The sequence below is a fragment of the Dromiciops gliroides genome, chromosome 5, assembly GCF_019393635.1.
Source record: "Dromiciops gliroides isolate mDroGli1 chromosome 5, mDroGli1.pri, whole genome shotgun sequence".
Lineage (NCBI taxonomy): Eukaryota > Metazoa > Chordata > Mammalia > Microbiotheria > Microbiotheriidae > Dromiciops > Dromiciops gliroides.
In genome coordinates, this window is record NC_057865.1 from 28,328,138 (window position 1) to 28,349,138 (window position 21,001).

The 21,001-nt window shown below is 39.3% G+C and overlaps 1 protein-coding gene across 2 annotated transcripts in view; it reads left to right on the forward strand.

Annotated features, from left to right (window-relative positions):
- The window catches only part of TOP2B (DNA topoisomerase II beta), a 92,016-nt gene that overhangs the window by 37,824 nt on the left and 33,191 nt on the right, over nucleotides 1-21,001 (forward strand). For both annotated transcript variants that reach the window (XM_043965732.1, XM_043965734.1), the window contains exons 9-22: nucleotides 513-614; nucleotides 696-833; nucleotides 1,887-2,025; nucleotides 2,953-3,110; nucleotides 3,229-3,354; nucleotides 11,239-11,349; nucleotides 11,435-11,540; nucleotides 11,705-11,814; nucleotides 12,155-12,247; nucleotides 12,340-12,454; nucleotides 16,012-16,133; nucleotides 16,388-16,536; nucleotides 18,166-18,397; nucleotides 20,185-20,319. In XM_043965732.1, coding sequence (XP_043821667.1) covers nucleotides 513-614; nucleotides 696-833; nucleotides 1,887-2,025; nucleotides 2,953-3,110; nucleotides 3,229-3,354; nucleotides 11,239-11,349; nucleotides 11,435-11,540; nucleotides 11,705-11,814; nucleotides 12,155-12,247; nucleotides 12,340-12,454; nucleotides 16,012-16,133; nucleotides 16,388-16,536; nucleotides 18,166-18,397; nucleotides 20,185-20,319 — 1,836 coding nt within the window. The remainder of the gene's footprint in view (nucleotides 1-512; nucleotides 615-695; nucleotides 834-1,886; nucleotides 2,026-2,952; nucleotides 3,111-3,228; nucleotides 3,355-11,238; nucleotides 11,350-11,434; nucleotides 11,541-11,704; nucleotides 11,815-12,154; nucleotides 12,248-12,339; nucleotides 12,455-16,011; nucleotides 16,134-16,387; nucleotides 16,537-18,165; nucleotides 18,398-20,184; nucleotides 20,320-21,001) is intronic.

Below are 21,001 nucleotides of genomic sequence, written 5' to 3' on the forward strand. Positions count from 1 at the left end.
TGGAAAAGTTGCTGAACTGAATAGATATTGGGAATTTCCTTAGTTGGGTGTTCCCTAGCCTGATTAAATCATAGGTTTGAACAAAAACCAAACCAAAACAAAAAGGACAAATAGGCACTTAGTGGATGCTGATTGTTTCAAGTTCTAAACATGAACTTAGTGTGAAGTATTTCTTTAGGAAAAATTAAGACTCAAATCACATTTGGGCTTTCACTGATTTCCTAAGGGTTTTCATACTGTGGAGCAAGAACAATTCTGGCTCACTTTTCCTCGCCTTGTCTACAGAGCCTAGACAGGAAAGGGTAAAAGGTCGGCTGTGACCCTGGGAAACATTTACAGTAGCTAGAAAAGAACAGCAGTCATTGTGCCAGGAGGGCACGCGGCTGAGTCGGTTGTTTGGCTTTCTGTTTCTTCTGGGAGCCTTTCCTGATTTTTGAGAATTTCTACTCTGAAAATTGTGATTATGTGGCTTCTTTGACACTGGAGAGCTTGAGATCCTTTCTCTTTTTAAGGGTGGAAGGCACATAGATTATGTGGTGGATCAAATCGTTGGCAAGCTGATTGAAGTAGTTAAGAAAAAGAACAAAGCCGGAGTATCGGTGAAGCCATTTCAAGTAAGTAGTACCTCGTGTATTCTCTAAATCCCTGAAAAGTTATGAATAGTTTTTAACAGTGGTTTTTTTCCCCTCTAACAGGTAAAAAACCACATATGGGTTTTTGTCAACTGTCTTATTGAAAATCCAACTTTTGATTCTCAGACAAAGGAAAACATGACTCTGCAACCCAAAAGCTTTGGGTCTAAGTGTCAGCTATCTGAGAAATTTTTCAAAGCAGTAAGTAAAAAAATGCTCTTTTTTATGTAGGAAAACATGGTGATTGAGTATCTAATTTACTACCTCATCATCTCTTCTTCCTTGTGTGTGAGTTGTCCCTCAAGGCTCTGTCCTAGACCACCTTATCTCTGTACACTCTTTCCTTTGATATCCTTACTTACATCCCCATCATCTATGCAAATGACTCCGAAATCTCTCTCCATATGTTTGTGTCTGTGTATTTTCACTTGGATGTCTCTCATTGCCATATTAACATCTTCATAGCAAAACTCCTTATTTCCCCCTGCAAACTCACCCTTCCTCCAAACTTTTGTCTTTTTGTTGAGTGCACTACCAGGCTCATAATCTTAAAGTCATCTATGACTTTCCTCCAATTTTTAAATAATTAAAAATGTTTTAAAAATGTTTTTATTGACGCTTTTTTTCTTTTTTAAATACCACCATCACTTTCCCATGACTGTCCTATCCTCTTCTATCTTTTTCATGCTAGCACCAAACACATTCATGCTGTAATGTTAGGAGAACTCACTTCCCACCCCAACCTTATTCATCCCTCTGCCATCTCTTCAGCATCTGAGAACTGGACCAGTCCTACTGGTTACCCCTCTTTTATGTCTGCTCCTTTCACGTAGTAATGATTTCATTCTTTGTCCTTATATCCTTAGAGCTTAGCCCAAGGCTTAGAGGAGAATATCAAGTCTAGCCTCAGGCACTGACTAGCAAACAAGCCCCTGTATTTCTGAGCCTCAGTTTCCTTATCTGTACCAAGTGAATAATGACTGCCTACCTCCCAGAGTATAAAGATCCCAGTTAGTGAAGCTATGGGAAGTGCTCTGCAACCTGACAGCCTGCAGGAAAACCCCTGTGTGGCTGAGGGCTCTGCCCATCTCTCACCCCATGGGGCCTTGCCTCCCTTCACTGGTACTTAGTCAGATTTCTGTTGGTTTCAAAGGGTAGAGCTTAGTTATAAGGGAGGGCTCCAAGAAATATGTTTATGAATTAGCTAAATGGTTTTCCGTGATCCAGGAGGGAAATAAATCCTTTTCTTTTCAGGCTTCCAACTGTGGTATTATAGAAAGTATTCTGAACTGGGTCAAATTTAAAGCTCAGACTCAACTGAACAAGAAGTGTTCCTCGGTGAAGTACAGTAAAATCAAAGGCATTCCCAAACTGGATGATGCAAATGATGCAGGTAAGAAAGACCAGTTTTTACTTGTATATTTTCACTCATATGATCCAAATTCAAGTTTCCCATTAATTCAGATTCTCTGGGAAATATGAGGTATTTGAGTCCATTGAATTGTGCTCAATTTCTTGACCAAGAGCTACTACCTGAATTACTATTTTTTACTGAACTAAAATTCCATTAAATACACTAAAATTATAATATAATTTAATTTTTATGACCATAGAAAGCAATTTAGGAACCATGCTATAGCATCATTCTAGACCTTATTTTACTCATTTAGTTAAATAAGAAGGTTGGACTAAATTGTATCTAAGGTGCTAAAATTCTAGGACTTTGATGATTATCTTCATAACTATTAGTGTTAAATACTTTGAGTCAATTGAAATTTAATCAGATTTGATCATTATAGTTTATTCATTATTTTATATGTAATTTAAAACCATAGAAAATGTATTTAATACGGATGTGTATGTAAAGAATGTTATTATTCTCCTGCTTCTAAACCTGATCTGCAGAATATAAGTTCAGTTTTTTTATAGTCTTGGGGCAGCTAGGTGGCACAGTGGATAAAGCACTGGCCCTGGATTCAGGAAGACCTAAGTTCAAATGTGGCCTCAGACACTTGACACTTACTAGCTATGTGACTCTGCAAATCACTTAACCCTGATTGTCTGGCAAAATAAATAAATAAATGAAGCCTACTTGAGCAATAATGGTACAATTTAAGAAAGAAATCAATAGTTTTTTTTAAAAATAGACTTAATAAAGGAAATTTATATAGATTTATAATTAATCACTTTTATGATTTTTTATTATTAAGAGAGTATTGCTTACTGAATAGACATTTTCATATGATCAAAGCAACAAGATATTTTACTTTTTCTCTAGTGGATCTTCCCTTTGACTTGTTCTCTTTTCCTCTTTTATAAGGTGGTAAACATTCCCTAGAGTGCACACTCATATTAACAGAAGGAGACTCTGCAAAATCGTTAGCAGTTTCTGGGTTAGGTGTGATTGGACGAGACAGATATGGAGTCTTTCCACTCAGGGGTAAAATTCTTAATGTTCGAGAAGCTTCACATAAGCAGGTAAAGATCTTAAATTACTATTATATTTCTGTGATATAAATTGCTATTTGTTATTTGTTTCTATTTGTTAGTCAGAACATATCTTCTCACCTTACTGAAAATCAACATTTTTACACAGATCATGGAAAATGCAGAAATCAACAACATTATCAAAATAGTTGGTCTTCAGTATAAGAAAAGTTACGAAGATGCAGAATCTCTGAAAACCTTGCGTTATGGGAAGATTATGATTATGACTGATCAGGTACATTGACTAATGGTCCTTGGTCAAGTTATTATATAGGTCTTTATTTTGTGAGCCTCCTCTTGGCTATGAGCATAATTAATTTTTGTTCAGAACACATTATTCTAATGTTTGACTTATCCGGTAACACTTAACCTTTGTGACTAGTTAACATCATACATATTTAAAGATAACACAGGTGTGTGTACACATTTGTTTTCTAAATGATGTACATAAATAGTATCGGTTGATTTTTTAAAGTCATGGATGAAGAAGGCCACCTATACAATACATGAAGTGAAAAAGATAAACCAATAAAATCAAGAGGTCTGAGGCAGCATTTTTTTTCTTTTTAAAGGATTCAAGATGCTTTTTTATACCATCATTATTATTTCTCAGTGATTTGAGTATTAAATACTTTACTGTCTCCACCTTCTCAGCTGAAGAATTCATCTCATACTTCACCAAAAATACTGAGTCCATTCTCTTATAGTTCCCTCTTCTCCTCTCTTCCTCATCTCAGATGCAATCCAATGCAGTAAACATTAAGTGCCTATGACATGCCAAGCATGGTACTAAGTGCTAGGAATACAGTTAATAAAAGGACAGTCCCTGCCCTCAAGAGCTTACAATCCAAAGGGGGAGAAAACACATGAGAAGAGGCAGGACAGTGGGGGGTAGGGAGGGAGGGAGGGATGGGACACCAGGGTGTACATAGTGCTGGGGCATCTTGTTGCTTGGAGGTGAAGCCAGGCAGGGTAGCAGATGCAAGGTGGAGTGAGCTGAATCCAGGTACTTCCCTCTCTAAAGGACGGCTTTGGGAGGAGTTTGGTCCTTTGCCTTCCAGTCCTCCAGTCAGAGAGGAGAAGAGACTGAGGTGAGATGGTGTCAATCAGGGCTTGAGTTGGCAGTAGGGTGAGATCGGAAGTGATGAACTTACCTTGGGAGGGCCATCTTGTTCCATGGAAGGGAAGAGAGGCACTGAACCAAGAGGAAGCCCTTATCCTTGCCAGATCCAGCCCCTCTGAATGCACCTTTGTTTCCCCCCCACCCCTCTTCTGAAGATTGCCCCCACTCTCATCTCTCCTCTGTCTTTCATCTTTAGTTTCTCCAGATCTGCTGGTTACAAACATTCTCATGTCTCTCTGTTCTTAATGACCCCCCCCACCCCCCGCTTTATTTAGTCTATCATCTCTCCTAAATATCAGCTTATTTCTCTCTTCAGCTGAACTCCTTGAGAAAGCCAGTCGTCTACAGTGGGTGCCTCTACTTTCTCTCTTCTCTCTCAGTTCTAACCTGCTGGAGTCTGTTTTCTGATCTCAGGTTTCATCTCAAACACCTCTGTCTAATATTACCAGTGATTTCACATCTAATCCTCATCCTTCTTGACCTCCCTGCAGGCTTTGGACCATGGATCATCACCATCTCCTAGATAGGCTCTGCCCCCTTCCCTGGTCCTCATCTTACTGCTGACTGCTTCATCTTAGTCCCCTTTGCTGGATCTTCATGATCTCATGCCCACTAACTGGGGGGCGCACCCCAAAGTTTTGTCATCCATTTATTAAGCACTTGCTGTGTGCCAGGCACTGTGCCAAGTGCTGGGGAGACAAAGGAAAGTCAACATTAGTCCTTGCTCTCAAGGAGCTCATAGTCGAGGGAAAGAACATGCGACAACTATGTTCGAACCCATTCTAAAATAATTAGCGGAGGGAAGGCACAAGCATCAAGGGAGATGGGTAAAGCCTTCCTTTAGAGATGGGACTCGAAAGAGGCCAGGGATACCAGCAGTTTAAGATCAGGAGGGAGAGTGTCCAGGCCTGGAGAGTTGGCCAAAGAAAATGCCGGGAGCTGGAAAGGGTTGAAGGAACAGCCAGGAGGTCAGCATCATTGTCACTGGCCTGAATCATCTTCTCTTCTCTCTCTGTGCTATTGTACTTGATCTCATCAGCTCTCCTGGGTTCAAGGAGGCTTTCTATGCAAATGATTTTCATATGTTTGTGTGTATACATGTACATACATACAGATACATATGATATATGTAGCCCTAATTTCTCCCCTCAGCTATAGCCTTACATCACCAACTAGCTTTTAGATATTTCTTTTTTCCCTTTTTTTAAACCATAAAAGTATTTTATTGTTTTTCAGTTATATGTAAAGATAGTTTTCAACATTTGTTTTCATAAGATTTTTAGTTTCACATTTTTCTCCCTCGCTTCCCTTCCCCCACCCCAAGACAGAAAACAATCTGATATAGGTTATATATGTACAATCCCATTAAACATATTTCTGCATTAGTCATGTTGTGAAAGAAGAATCAGAACAAAAGGGTAAAGCCTCAAAAAAGAAAAAAACAAAAACAAAAGTAGAAGCAGTACGGATCCATCTGCATTCAGAATCCGCAGTTCTTTTTTCTGGATGTGGAGAACATTTTCTATCATGAGTCCTTTGAAATTGACTTGGATCATTGCACTGCTGAGAAGAGCCAAGTCTATCACAGTTGATCATCACACACTGTTGCTGTTACTATGTACAGTGTTCTCCTGGTTCTGCTCACTTCATTCAGCATCAGCTCACTTAAGTCCTTCCAGGTTTTTCTGAAATCTGCCTGCTCATCATTTCTTACAGCACAATAGTATTCCATTACATTCATATACCACAACTTGTTCAGCAATTCCCCACTTGATGGGCATCCCCTTGATTTCCAGTTCTTTGCCATCACAAAGAGAGCTGCTACAAATATTGTTGTACATGTGGGTCCTTTCCCCCCCTTTTTTTTCTAAAATAGAATCGTATTTTCCAAAATATACATAAAAACAAATTTTAACATCAGTTTTTTAAAACTTTGTGTTCCAACTTCTCTTCCTCCCTCCATTCCCACCCCCCACCCACAAGAACTCAAGCAATTCAAAATAAGTTATACATGAGTAGTCATGGAAAAATTCCCATATTAGCTAGTTGTGAGAGAAAACAGTCAAAAAACCCCAAAACTTCAGATTAAGGAATTGTCAAAGAGGAAAAGAAAAAAAAAATTTTTTTTAAGTGTTTCATCTGTTTTCAGATACTATCAGTTCTTTCTCTGCAGATGGGCTGCAATCTTCATAAGTCCTTCAGGGTTATATTGGATCATTGCCTTGCTGAAAATAACCACATGCTTCCCAGCAGATCATCCCCCACTATTGCTGTTATTTTGTATACAGTACATTTCACTCTGCTTCAGCTCATGTAGGTCTTTCCAGGTTTTTCTGATAGTATCCTGTTCATCATAACCTGTATATAGTACCTTAAGCTTGACAGAGAATTTTCTTCATAAACGCCCAGCAAAGTAGGTACCATACGTTTTGCCATTATAATCAATCATCATAACTATTTCCCTCCATCCCACTCCCCATGACATTTACTCTAACTTCTTTTTACCTATTCCTCCTCAAAAGTGTTTTACTTCTGACTATGTTCTCCCCTGCTCTGCACTCCCTTTTTTCACCCTTCCTTCCTTATCCTCCTCCCCTCCTACTTTCCTGCAAGGTTAAATAGATTACTCCTCCCAATTGGGTATGAAATCTATTCCCTCCATGAGCCCACTCCAATGAGATTAGGGTCCCTGAGCTAATTCTTTGTTCTAAATTGTTCTTCCTTCCTCACTCCTCAACCCTCCCTATGAGATCAAGCAATTCAATATGTCATACTGGTGCAGTAATGCAGAAAATCTTCATCTTCCTTGAAAGTGTTTTGCTTTTTACTGCTCTCTCCCCCAATCTGCCCTTCTCTCCTTCCCTTCCCCACCCCCCCTTATCTCCCTCCCCTCCCTCAGGGCAAAAATATATTACTATACCTACTTGAGTATGTAGGTTAGTCCTTCTTTGAGCCAATTCTGATGATATTAAGGTTCACTCATTCCCCAACTCCTTCCCCCTCTTCTCCTCCCCTCCATAAGCTTTTTTTCTTGTTTCCTTCTTGTGAACTACCTCTCCCCAGACCATCTTTTCCCTTCTTCCTCCCCCAGTATATTCCTCCTACACCTCAACCCTATTTTAATGATGTCATCATGGGTTAGTTAGGTGGCACTGTGGACAAAGCACCAGCCCTGGACCCAGGAGGCCCCAAGCCCAAATACGGCCCCAGACATAAGACACCCCACCCTGTCTGCCCCACAAAGAACAAAACATAAATGCTTTACAGATATCATCCCTTCATATTCAGTTCAGACCTGTGTCTTCTGTGAATTCCTTACTGAGATAGTTCTTATGAGTTCAAAGTATTATCTTCCCATGTAGGAATGTAAACAGTTTGATCTTTTAATATCCCTCATGAAGTCTTTTTCCTGTTTACCTTTTTATGCTTATCTAAGGTCTTGTATTTGAAAGTCAAATTTTCTTTCTTTTTTTTTCTTTTGCGGGGCAATGGGGGTTAAGTGACTTGCCCAGGTTCACATGGCTAGTAAGTGTCAAGTGTCTGAGGCTGGATTTGAACTCAGATACTCCTGAATCCAGGGCTGGTGCTTTATCTACTGCGCCACCTAGCTGCCCCCCTGAAAGTCAAATTTTCTATTCAGTTCAGGTCTTTTCATCACAAATGCCTGAAAGACTTCTTTCTCATTGAAATCCCATTTTTTTCCTCTGAAAGATGATAATCAGTTTTGCTGGGTGCATAATTTTTGGCTGTAATCCCAGTTCCTTTGCCTTCTGGAATATCATATTCCATGCCCTTCGGTCCTTTTATGTAGAAGCTGCTAGATCTTGCTTTATCCTTATTGTAGCTCCACAGAATTTGAATTCCTTTTTTTTCTAGCTGCTTGCAGTATTTTCTCCTTGACCTGGAAGCTCTGGAATTTGGCTATAATATTCCTGGAGGTTTTCCTTTTGGGGTCTCTTTCAGGAGGTGATTGGTGGATTCTTTTGATTCTATTTTGATTCTTTTGATTTCTATTTTAGCTTCTCCTTCTAGAATATCCGGGCAATTTTCCCTCACAATCTCTTGGAGAATGGTGTCTAAGCTTTTGTTTTGGTCATGGTTTTCAGGTAGTCCAATGATTTTCAAATGATCTCTCCTACATTTATTTTCTAGGTCACCTGTTTTTCCAAGGAGATATTTCACACTGCCCTCTATTTTTTCATTCAGTTGGATTTGCTTTACTCTGTCTTGGTTTCTCATAAGGTCACTTGCTTCCATTCGTTCAATCCTAATTCTTAGGCAATTATTTTCATCAGACAGTTTTTTAATCTCCTTTTCCATTTGGCTTTTTTCTCATGACTCTCCTGCATCTCTCTCATTTTTCTTTCCATTCTTTCCTTCCTTTCTCCACAACTTCTTTCTATTTCTCCTACTTTCTCTTCAAAGTCCCTTTTGAGAGTGTCCATGGCCTGAGATCAGTTCATATTTTTTTGGGAAGCTTTGGATGTTGGAGCTTTGACCCTGTTATTATCTTCTTCTTCTTAGGTTGTATTGTGGTCTACCTTACCCTCAAAGAAGTTTTCGATGGTCTTCTGTTTTTTCTGCCTACTCATCCTGGCTTACTTGGCTTTTAACTCCTTCTTAACGTGTGGCTCTGCTTCCAGGACACACTGTTCAACCTACAGCATGGCCCAAGTGCTGGTTGGGCTTCTTCTCAGCCTGCCTGGCCTCACTTTCATTTGATTTTAAACTCTCCACTGTGGGGTGAGGGGGTGGGGGTGGGGCTGCTTCTCTGCTCCGCTCGTGTTCCCAGCTTCAGAGGGTCCCAGGTGTTTTGGTTTGAAGGGGGGCCAGGTTTTAATCTCACCTGGCCTGTTCTCTGGTCCAGAGATAACCTCAAGTCTACTTACTAAACAACCAACCATCAAAGCTTTCTGTGGTGTCATTTTTAGCTTTGGTGAGCCTGCTCCCCTGCTCCCCTCCCCCATCTGGGCCTCCCGCCACTCAGGATTTCTTCCTGGTTCCCCGCTGGGGTGGGACAGTCAAATCCTCCCCCCCCCCCCAGTCCACTGGTACCCCTGCACTTACCCCCCCCCCCCCATTCCGCTCAGTTTCAGAAGCACTGGGGCAAATTCCTTGGGCGGGTGTCTGGTGTGTCAGCCTGATTGCGGGGTTAGGCTTTATTCGTGGCCCAGCATGGCCCCCTGAAATCTATCTATAGCTGGAGAAAACTCTCAGCCCGTATTTTTGTGTGTTTTTCTTCTCCAAGGGTTCTTTTATTGCTATTTTTGTGGTGATTGTATCAGGAGCTCTCTGCATTTAATGTCTTTCCTCTGCCATCTTGGCTACACCCCCTGCTTTTAGATGTTTCAAATTGGATTTCTTATAGGCACCTTGAGTTCAGCATGTCCAAAACAGAATTCATTTGATTTCTACCAAAACCCTCCCTTCTTCCCCAAGTTTTCAATTAGTGCTGAGAGCACCACCCAGCACCATCCTATTGGTATTGAGAGTATCTTTCCAATTCCCCTCTTCTCCCCTCCCTCCCCTTGCAAGTGTTACTGTCTCACATCCTATCTGTTTCTACCTTCCCAGCACCTCTTGAATATATCCCTTTCTCTGCACTCACACAGATACCGCCAACCTTAGAAAAGGCCATCATCTCTCCCCTACACTATGGCAACAACTTCTCAGTTGTCTCCCTGCCTCAAGCTCTCTCTGTTTCATCCCACACTCACTCCACAATGAAAGTGATTGTCCCAAGGAGCAGGTTTGAGCAAGTCATCCCTTTACTCAGTAAACTCCACGGCCTCTCTGTTAGACTCCAGGGTCAAATATATCCTCTGTTGGACGTTTAAAGCTCTTTACAACCTTGACCCAGTCTTCTTGTACTTGATGTTCTATTAACACTGACCTCCTGTCTGTTCCTTACACATTCCATCTCCTGACTCTGTCCCTTTTCATTGGCTCTCTCCCATGCCTGCAACACTCTTTTCCCCTCACTTCTCTGTTCCAATGAGCTTTCTCAACCCAAATCCTGCCTTCTACATTTGGGTTCTCTTTGTCCCTCCAGCTACTAGTATCCTTCTTCTAACCTTGTATTCCTTAGTAGATACTTTGTATGGGCACGGTTATTTGTGTTTTGTCTCCTTTATTAGATGTTGGCGTCCTTTAGGAGAGGGAGTGCATTTGTGTCTTTCTTTGCATCCCCAGAGTTTAGCACATAGTAGGTGCATAATCAATATTTGTTGATTGACTAGCTGACTCTCCTCTTTTCTTCCTTTCTCCCCTTCACTGCTTCTAGTAAAGAGTCATGACTAGTATGTCATTCATTTTTTGAATCCTTATAGTTTGGTTTTAGGAGAATTTTTAAAAACTAAAATGAAACCTCAAATATAAGGTTATGCTAATATTTTTGTTGTTGTTAGGATCTGTAATTTCTTTGGGAACTTCCTATACCACTGAAAGTACAGGTCCAATCAAAATTTAGTTCTTACAGTCCTTTATTTGGAGCTTTGTTTCATGGCCAGTTCCTTGTTTGTACTATGGAAAAATTGTTTTATACTGAACTTCCAAAAAATATTTTTCTTATCATATTTTATATCATAATCTTCAGTATCTTATCATAATATGTTGTGACTTACAGTAAAAATAATAACTAGCATTTATATAGCATCTACTATGTACTAGGCACTGGCTTTATTTTATTTGATTCTTTAAAACAACCTGGCAAGGTAGATGCTATTATTATTACTACCTCAACTACAGTTGAGGAAACCAAGGCAGACATTATTTGACTTGCCCAGACTCACACAACTAGTAAGTTTTTGAGGTAGGGTTCGAAGTCAGGCTTTCCTGTCTCCAGGTCCAGCTCTATCCACTGCACCACCTGGTAAAATCATAGAGTCTTGTCCCCATACACAAAGATTGCTCCTTATTTACTTTTTACAAAATCTGTGTGTTTAGGTCGTCTTTTCTAACAATTTTATAGCTTTTCTTAACTTTTACAATATTTAGGATCAAGATGGCTCCCACATAAAGGGCTTACTTATTAATTTCATTCATCATAATTGGCCTTCGCTTTTGAAACATGGTTTTCTTGAAGAGTTCATCACTCCCATTGTAAAGGTATGGTTTACACTCAAAACTTTTAAAAATAGCACAAACGTGAAGCGTAACAGACACACTAAATGCATTTATTGTTATCTTTAAGGCAAGCAAAAACAAGCAGGAGCTTTCCTTCTATAGCATCCCTGAGTTTGATGAATGGAAGAAACACATAGAAAACCAGAAGGCCTGGAAAATAAAATATTACAAAGGTTTGTGTTTCAAGTCCTTTAAGTCACATGAGACTAATACCATTTTTTCACGTGGGGGTTCTAAACAGCTTCTAACCTTCCTTTAATGGGAAAATATTTTAAAGAACATTTTCTTTACACTTCAGAACATGTTATATTATGGATTTTTTTCTCTCATTATGTAGGGTTGGGTACCAGCACAGCTAAAGAAGCAAAGGAATATTTTGCTGACATGGAAAGGCATCGGATTTTGTTTAGATATGCTGGTCCTGAAGATGATGCAGCTATTACTCTAGTATGACAATGAGCTCCTTCCTTCTTCTGCCCTTCCCCCTTATGGTTTCCTATTGCTGACATATTACCTAAAAAAATTTCCAACTCAGCATCTAATAACTTTTTCAGGTCATGTGGTATATAGTCACCATAAATTTCTTGATATTTTAGCATAAGAGCCCTCCTGTATGTTAAAACTAACTTGGCAGTACAAAATACATTACAGGAGAAATAGAATACAAACAGGAAAAAAAAGAAACTCATAATAAGAAATTTTAGAGTTAGAGTTATTATTACTAAAATTTAGTTTTAAAAGGTGAAGCCTCAATTTTACTTAACACCTTTATGATCTCCTATTTTAGGCATTCAGTAAGAAGAAGATTGATGACCGTAAAGAATGGTTGACAAATTTCATGGAAGATCGAAGACAGCGTAGGTTACATGGCCTGCCAGAGGTCAGTTATGAAGTGATGGTCTGGGGGAAGAAAAAAGTAAGAAGCAAAATTAATGCAATAATAATGACATTACTATTTCCCTTTTCTCTTAGCAATTTTTATATGGTACAGCTACAAAGCATTTGACTTACAATGATTTTATCAACAAGGAGTTGATTCTTTTCTCAAACTCTGACAATGAAAGATCTATACCTTCTCTTGTTGATGGTAAGTATCTTTTTTATTTAAAAAAATGTTTGATTATTCATTTAACAAGCATTTATTAAATAATTATTATGTGCCAGCCACAAAAAATGAAACTTTCTGCATTCAAGGAGCTTATACCCAATCAGGGGAAATAACACATACATATACAAGTATATGAAAAGTATATATTTACTAAGTATAAAATTTCAAAGGAGAAGCACCTATAGCTGAAAGCAGAGTGGTCAGGAAAGGCCTCGTGTGAGGGATGGCGTTTGAGCTGAGCTTCAAAGGAAACTAGGAATCCCGGAATTGAAATTACACTCCCTGGAGATGGGAGGTGACATTTTTCATAGTATATGTGTGAGAACAGCAAGAAGGTCAATTAGGCTGGACCAAAAAGTATCTAAAGGGGAGGAATCTAGAATAAGGCTGAGGGTAGGTTTGAGCCATGTTGTGAAGGGCTTTAAATGCCCCAAAGAGGAGCTTGTATTTGATCCTAGAGGTAAGAGGGAGTCCCTGAGGTTTCTGGAGGAGGGGATTTCCATGATCAATCCTGTGCTTTAGGCTTAGGTCTTTACAGCTTTGTGGGGGATAGAATGGAGAGGGGAGATGGTGAGAGGCTGAAGCAGGGTAGTGGCCATGACTAGATAAAAGGAGTCAGCTGCAAAAGAGATTTAGGAAGAAACAGCAGATTTGACATAATTCGATGCATGGGAGGAGGGAGAGGAGGGGGCTGAAGATGATTTTGAGATCACACACCTGGGACACTGGGAGCATGGCGGTGTCCTTACAGAAATAGGGAACTCTTGGAAAAGGGATGGCTTTTGGGAGGAAGGGAATGAGTTTTATTTTTTACATGTGAATTTGAGATGCTTCTGAGACATCTAGTTTGAAATATCCTCTAAGCAATTGGTGTTGCAGAACTAGAACTCAGGACAGAGAACACCTGGGAAATTATCTTTGTTGAAGAGATACACATTGGAGCAAAGACAGGTTGGGGTGGTCATGGAACTCCAGAGAAGAGCATCCAGGAAAGGGTGGTCACCACAGAAATCCAGGAGAATAAGGACTGAGGAAGGGCCACTGGATTTGGGAATTTAAAGGGTCATTGCAGAGGACCTAGAGAAGAAGAAGAGTGGAGATGGTTAACATAGGTGTTTGGGTAGGAAAGACAGGGTGAAGGCACAGCGGGGTTGAGTGAAAGGTTTCTCAAAGTGAGGTAGAACTGGCATCAGGGGAGGAGATGGAAGGCTGGGAGAGAGGATGAGAAGGGGCAGGGCATGGATGAGGGTGGACACGGTTGGAGGAGATGAGGGGGAATGAGAGAAAAAAGGTTGAGTGTAGCTGCTGTGGAAAGTATGCTGGAGAACTGCAGTGCCGTGGTAAAAAGATTGCCTTGTATCAGTGAGGGCCCAACTGACAGTAGGTGACAGAAATTCACGGCTGATCCAGGCAGCTCATCACATGAGATTCCTCCATCATTCTCCCAGAACTGGCCTGTGAGTAGGAGCAGAGGAGGGGCAGATAGCAGGGGTCATCCGGTGCTGGGGCATGGCAAGGCATGGGTGCTGATAGGATGAGGGCTTAAGGGACTGGAGTGTGGAAGGCATTCCAGCGTGCATGATCTCTGATCCACCTGCCCCTTGGTCCTCTCCCAAATTATCACCCGATTGTGCTTTCACTTTCCTCTTTTCAGGGGTGATGTCCTGGGAAAGTAACAGGGTCGAATTTGAGGTCATAACGAGGATGAAGATTAGGTTTAGGAGAGTAGAGGCATAGGGAGAAATGAAGTGATTTCAGAATTCTGGATCATAGAAGTAGATGGCAATGCTAGGATTAAGAATGTGACAGTATCCCTGCGTGTGGCTGAGATGAAGTAAAAAACTAGGTCATGAAATTGAGGGGATCGAAGTCTTGGGAGGCCAGGGAGTTTGAGGTAACATCCAAAGGTACTTTGAAGTCCTAGTATAAAGGCAGGGTTTGGATGGAGAGAAATAATTTGAGCCAGGTACTGAGCTCCTTGAAGAATGGAGAATTATGTAGGGTCTGGTACAGAACTCCCCCTGGGATTTGGATTGGATAGCGTGAACCTTGTGGAGGAGAGAGTGCTGAGTAAGGAGGGCAGGACAAGGTCTAGAGGAGGCAGTCGGGAACAAGGGGGCAGTGGGATGTATTGAGGAGTGTGCAGGAAAGGGTGGTCACGGGGGCACTTTCTAATGAGGAGAGCCAGGCCTCCCTTAGTGAGTGCCAGAAGATGGAATGGCATGAAAGGAAGAGGTCATGGTCATAGAAAGGGAAGTTGGTTAACAATAAAACAGGGCTTCTGGGGGCACAATTTTACAAAGGGTGGCAGAGCTGTGTTGGGACACGGAAAGGTTATGACTGGTGGGTAGTGCTGGCAATGGAAGGGCTTAGAGGGGTTCCATCAGACCTCTAGGCAATTTTTATTCCTGAGAATGGAAGATGAAAAGGTTAGAATCTGCTGTCCTTTGGGGGTGCTCTGGTGTTCCTACTCGCAGGAGTCTTGTGAGTGGTAGAGTATGTCAGTTCTCTTTCAAGCGTGAGAGAAGAAAGGAAATTGGGTGGCTTGTTTTAGTGACTCATTCTGTAGAGGAGATTCTGGGAACAAGAGGCCTTTGGTCCTGGGCTGGATTGTTGAGGTGTCCTTGAGGTAAAAAGCCTGGTGCCTTTGATGCTAGTCCTGGTGGCAGGGAGGACCTGTGGTCTAAGGCCAATACCCTGAGCTAATCATGGAGCAAAAAAATGTGAACTGAGTCCATCAATGGTTCATCTTTTTAAAGTCTTTTAAGCTTAAGTACGGAGAGATTCAGATGATCCGTCTTGTCCTTCAAGGCCCAGTTTTTACTACCTGTTCAGAAATAATTGGCTTTTCTGATCATTCTAGCACATAATAATTGCTCTTCTCCAAACTTATGTTATATGCATTTTATATACTACAAAGTTTCCAAAAGTTGATTTTTAAAAACATTCTTTGTAATTTGTCTGAGATTTGTTTTATGTGTTGCACCTGCTTTTTCCAAGGAAACTGTACATTTTTTGAAGGGTGGGACCATGTTTTATCCTCCTTATATTCCCTCATAGTGCTGGATATATAGTGGTTTTCCTGCTTTATAGGCAAAAAAAAAATGTAGAAGGACTTTACCCTTTATTATTGTTTTGGTTGGTATCCAGGAAGAACCAGCATTTTGTTCATATGGTTATATCTAGAAACCCACAAAAGAGATTTCTGGTATAAATGGGCAAGTCCGCATCACCGGAAGAAAATCCTTTATAATTGGTACTTTGCTTTTAGGATAGGGAAAAAAGGGGATTAGAATTAATCAAGTTAATATACTAATATAGTTTTGAGGCAATTGAGATATATGGGTCTTGTACCTATGGCACGGGTTCTCTTAATATGGAGACAATTCACTCATTTTCGTCAGCATTACATTTGTTCAAAGTAAAATCACATTTGTCTTTTTTTTCTGAATGAGTAGAAAGTTGTTGGTGTTAAAAATGCATTAAAGCTGTGACTTTTAGTCACTTTAAGAATCATTTTCTTTTTTAAAAAATAGGTTTTAAACCAGGTCAACGAAAAGTTTTGTTTACCTGTTTTAAGAGGAATGATAAACGGGAGGTCAAAGTTGCTCAGTTGGCTGGATCAGTTGCTGAGATGTCTGCTTATCATCATGGAGAAGTAAGTGTTAAGAAAATTGGAAGCATTTTCATCTTCTCTCTTCAAATACATGTATCATGTACATACATAGGTGAAAAACCTGCTGAGAGTTCTTTCCTTGGTAGAATCTATTGGAAGTTGAAAGAAACAAGAATTATGGATTTAATAAAATAATGAATGTTGGAAATTGCAAGATAATTGTTACACATATTAGGGAAAGTATCACTTGAAATTTGGACTATTAATACTGTATTTTCTTTGTTTCTGTTTTCTAGCAAGCACTAATGATGACAATAGTCAATCTGGCCCAGAACTTTGTTGGAAGTAACAATATTAATTTGCTTCAACCTATTGGTCAGTTTGGAACTAGGCTTCATGGTGGCAAAGATGCTGCAAGCCCTCGTTACATTTTCACAATGTTAAGGTAACTTTTTTAAGTCCTAATAGAATAACAAGTGTTTTGAGGTTTGCTAAAACCAACTAAAAGATCAAACTTCTGCAAGATGTATCCCCTTACTTTGTTGTGGTTTGAAGTGAAATCTCTCTCCTTAAGTTGTCCTCTGACGCCTTGTCCTGGCAGAGAGGTGACCATGGATGCCCACAGACTATACTGGTGGGGCTCAAGCTCCAGCAGGGCCTTACAAACTGTTCAGCAGGCCTTGAAGGACAGGCCTAGAGAGATAGACCCTCTGTCATCTGAGAACCAACCAAACTAAGTCTGGAGAGACTCATCAGTAGGATGGTCTCATAGTGATGGATTTTTGGAGTGTAACCAGTTCTCAATGACTCTACCAAGTCGAAGAGGGGCTACACCTTGCATTAAGTGGACTGAGAAAACTATATGTTTAGGAATGAGTGGAGTATTGAACTAAAATGGAGACTTGTTTCTCTGTCAGTGTCTAGCAGGTCACTATTTTCTAATTATGTTCATAGTTTAAATAGCTATGCCCCCTAAATTGATCCAAAAGAATGAACGAGAAAAAAAAAAAGAATGAACAACTCTTTTGATTTCCATTTTTATGAGTTCTTGTGAAACAAATTTTAAGGAATTTAAGAATATCTTGTCTTTATTACATCATGTCTTCCTACAGTAGACTAGAACTGTTGATTACATATCTTAGGAACATATATTATTATTTCTGTTTGGGTAAGTCTGTAGATTACTCAGCATCTTCAAATGAAGGATCATTAAGGGTTTAGAGTTGGAAAGGACTAGAATTTATCTCAATACTAATTAGAGTAGAATTCTGTTATTTTAACCTTTTATCTGAGTGAAAATATATATTTGATAATGAAAAAAAAATTAGTGTTTCATTATCTTCTTTTAATTTTTCTCTGGTTTATTTGAATATAAACAGTGTGAGAAAATAATTGGGTTCTATGAGTCCCAGAGAGCCTTGCCTGACCTTTCTTAAGGCCAGCTCAGAGTCAGGAGAATTTCAAAGGAAATGCAGTTGAACCTTGGATTGTAAATAGAGACAATTAGAGATTAAAACCACACCTACTTGAAAGCCTTCCCCTCAGAGGGTCTGTCCTCTGTACTCTGACCTCAGCATATACTGCTCATGGACCACCCTCAAGTCCAATAAACCAATAGATTTGAATGATGCTAGCCAATTAGCTTTGAGCAGTGTGGAAGGGCCGCCTCTCCTCTGCACCTGCAGGTAGTTTATGCTCTTGCGCGCTCTCTCTCTCTCTTGGCCTGGAATGCAGAAGGAACATCCATGTGGCTCATTCTCTCTCTCTCTTTACTAATATTTAATATACTTTAATAAATGCTTAATGCCCAAAAAGGGTGCTATAGCCTCAAATTTCTAAGTAACAATATATTAGAAACCCCAACTAAATTTCCCTAAAACTTGGAAAAGAGATAAGGTACCCCAATATAATTTTAAATAACACAACAGTAAGTTCTGGAGGCAATGATGTAACATTTTTATACTAATATACTACTGAAAAAAGACAAATGTATAAGTAAAATGTGAAGTTTGCACCTATTCACTTTTTTGTTATAAAATCTCAACAGATAACTCTGTTTCCTGCTTATTCTTAGCACTCTATCAAGGCTGCTTTTCCCTTCTGTGGATGACAACTTGCTGAAGTTCCTTTATGATGATAACCAGCGTGTAGAGCCCGAGTGGTATATGCCCATTATTCCTATGGTTTTAATAAATGGTGCTGAGGGCATTGGTACTGGATGGGCTTGTAAACTTCCCAACTATGATGCTAGAGAGATCGTGAACAATGTCAGGCGGATGTTGGATGGCTTGGACCCTCATCCCATGGTAATAACTTAGCATTTGTTAGGTTGCATTTCTTCTGGTTTGTCACTCTACATATAATTACTTTGGAAAAAGCTGAACAGTTTTTCTTCTGGGGCATGTTATACAAATAAAGGCTTTATTTATGAGGTGATTCAGTATGTATATTTCAAATAACTTTGTTATTTGTTATAATGTGTCCAATAAACATATTTACATAATTAACTTTATGTAGCGGGGATATAAAGAGAGCGTTATATCTTAATTACAGGTGCAAATCTCCAGGAAATCTGAAGCTTGAGGGATTGGGATTTCTTTTCCACCCTACAAAATTGGGGAAGAAAAAGTCATTTACCCCAATTTTCCTAGTTCTCATCATACCTCTAAAATATACCAGATGTGATAAGCAAACCCAGCTATGAAAAATAGAGGTACCTATATCAACAAGAGAACTTGAAATCTATAAGGATGCTCACAGTGACAATGCCATATATTTAAAGCTTCTTTTCCTTCTAATTTCCCTTTTTTTACCCATTCCTCTCCTGTCCCCTTTCTGATTTTTTTCTTTAAAGTAGAATCCCTTTACCCCTGTCCAAAGAGTATATTTTTTATTCATTGGGAATTTTGCCCTTAGATATATTAATTAAAGAAAAAAAACTTTATCTGAAAATTTTTAAAAAGTTATTTAAAAAGTCTTATACTTCATTGATCTAGTTCTAGAATGTTTAAAAAGAAGTACAAATCTATATTCTATGATTGGCATATTTCCTTTAAATTATTTTTGATGTAAAGTTTTTTATTAAATGAATCAAATGGAAAATTTAAGTAAAATTAATTTAATAATTAATAACAATAACATTTAATAGTATTTAGTAACTGACTTTGTACAAAGCACCGTGCAAGACACAGAAAAATATAAAATGCAATTCCTGTCCTTAAGTAGTTTGTAGTTTAATTGAAGAAACAAGAAATGAGTGCTTGAATAAGTAAAAGACTTAAATACCTCTTTAAGATGTGACTAATTGCTGAATAATTGCTATTGGACTTAAAGGGGAAAAAGCTTATACTTAGGTGAGAGGTCCCATCTGGCATCATTCCCTTAGTGAGAAGTATGAAAATGAGAGTCCAGGTTCTGAAAGGATGAGGTTCATTATGGGCTGAAAGGAGTGAGAAAGGGAATTCTAGGTAGATGAAGTAGAATTAGGCAAATGAAGGCAATTTTGGGGGAAAAGTCAGTCCAGAGGAGAGGATTTGTACAAGTGAATATTTAAGAAATAAGCCAGGAAAGGTATATTGGAGATAGATTGAAGGTCTTGAATAAATACCTAATTAAGATGTTTGGGATTTTTCCTTGAGGTTATGAAGCCTTTGAAGTTTGTGAGCAGGACATAACATGATCAAGAGATTTCTCATAAAAAAAGGCTAGTTTGGTGATAGTGGCTTGAAATAAGGAGAGATCAGAGCCATCAAGATATATCATGAGAAAGCATCTTTTGTAGCACGTGTGAACAAAGATAGTGAGTGGTTTGGAGAATAGAATGAAAGGGAAAGTTAGAAAGAGATTGAAGAAGACTCCATACAACTCTGTGACCAACTAGCTAATGGGGAGGAAGTCAAAGATAATAACCTGTTGGCATCAGGAGCCTGAGCCTGGCTGGCAGAGGGAATTGGGGAAGAAGTTCCATTTGAGTTATATTGAATCTCCAATAATATTAAGGCTTGCATTGAGCATTTGAAAATAAAGATTCAGAACATGGAAGAGAAGTCTTGTTTCTTTGAATTCACTAAATTCTTTTCACTTGTGTTTACAGCTTCCAAACTATAAAAATTTTAAAGGAACAATCCAAGAAATTGGCCAGAACCAGTATGCCGTTAGTGGTGAAATATTTGTAGTGGATAGAAATACAGTAGAGATCACAGAGCTTCCAGTAAGAACATGGACACAGGTTAGTATAAATGCATGACCATGGTTGGGAGTTCTAAGCAGTTTCTTAAAGTTGGAATTTAATTTTAATAAATATTTTTAAATGTCTGTGATAGAATTTGGATTTCCTTGTTTTGTAAATGGGTTTTAGTTGGGCTAAATGATATTCAAAATGTCCGTCGATGGGTTCTTTCTCTCCTGCTTTCTCTCTCTCCCTTCCATTGTGTGTGTGCACATACATATGCCTTCTAATGGAGGACATAGAGTTTTCCGATTTTCAACTTGAAAGTTCATAGAAGGTTCATGGTATGTTCATAATTCAGTTTGCCTCTTCTCTCAGTAACTTAGAAGGCAGAGGTAAAATAATAGTGCTTTTATTTGGTGGTGTAGTGTTGTTTTGGCTTAAAAAATACGGCCACTGAAATCATGTCAAGGGACATGGAAATTAGCTGCGTGAGGTGAATGCCAAAGACTCCTCCTTTACCTTTCCTGTTCTGTGAATGGAAGAAAGCAGATAAGTTGTAGTTTGAATTATGCTATCTCCTTTCTCTACTGAGAAGTTCTTTTATTACCGTCTTTAGTGATTATTGGGAAGAATATGGTTGAGGTGAGAAGCAGATGAATGTTTTTAAAAGTTCCCATGACTATTCAGGACCTTATGGCATGGGAGGCTTGTGAATTACTTAGTAAATCAGTGAGGGACA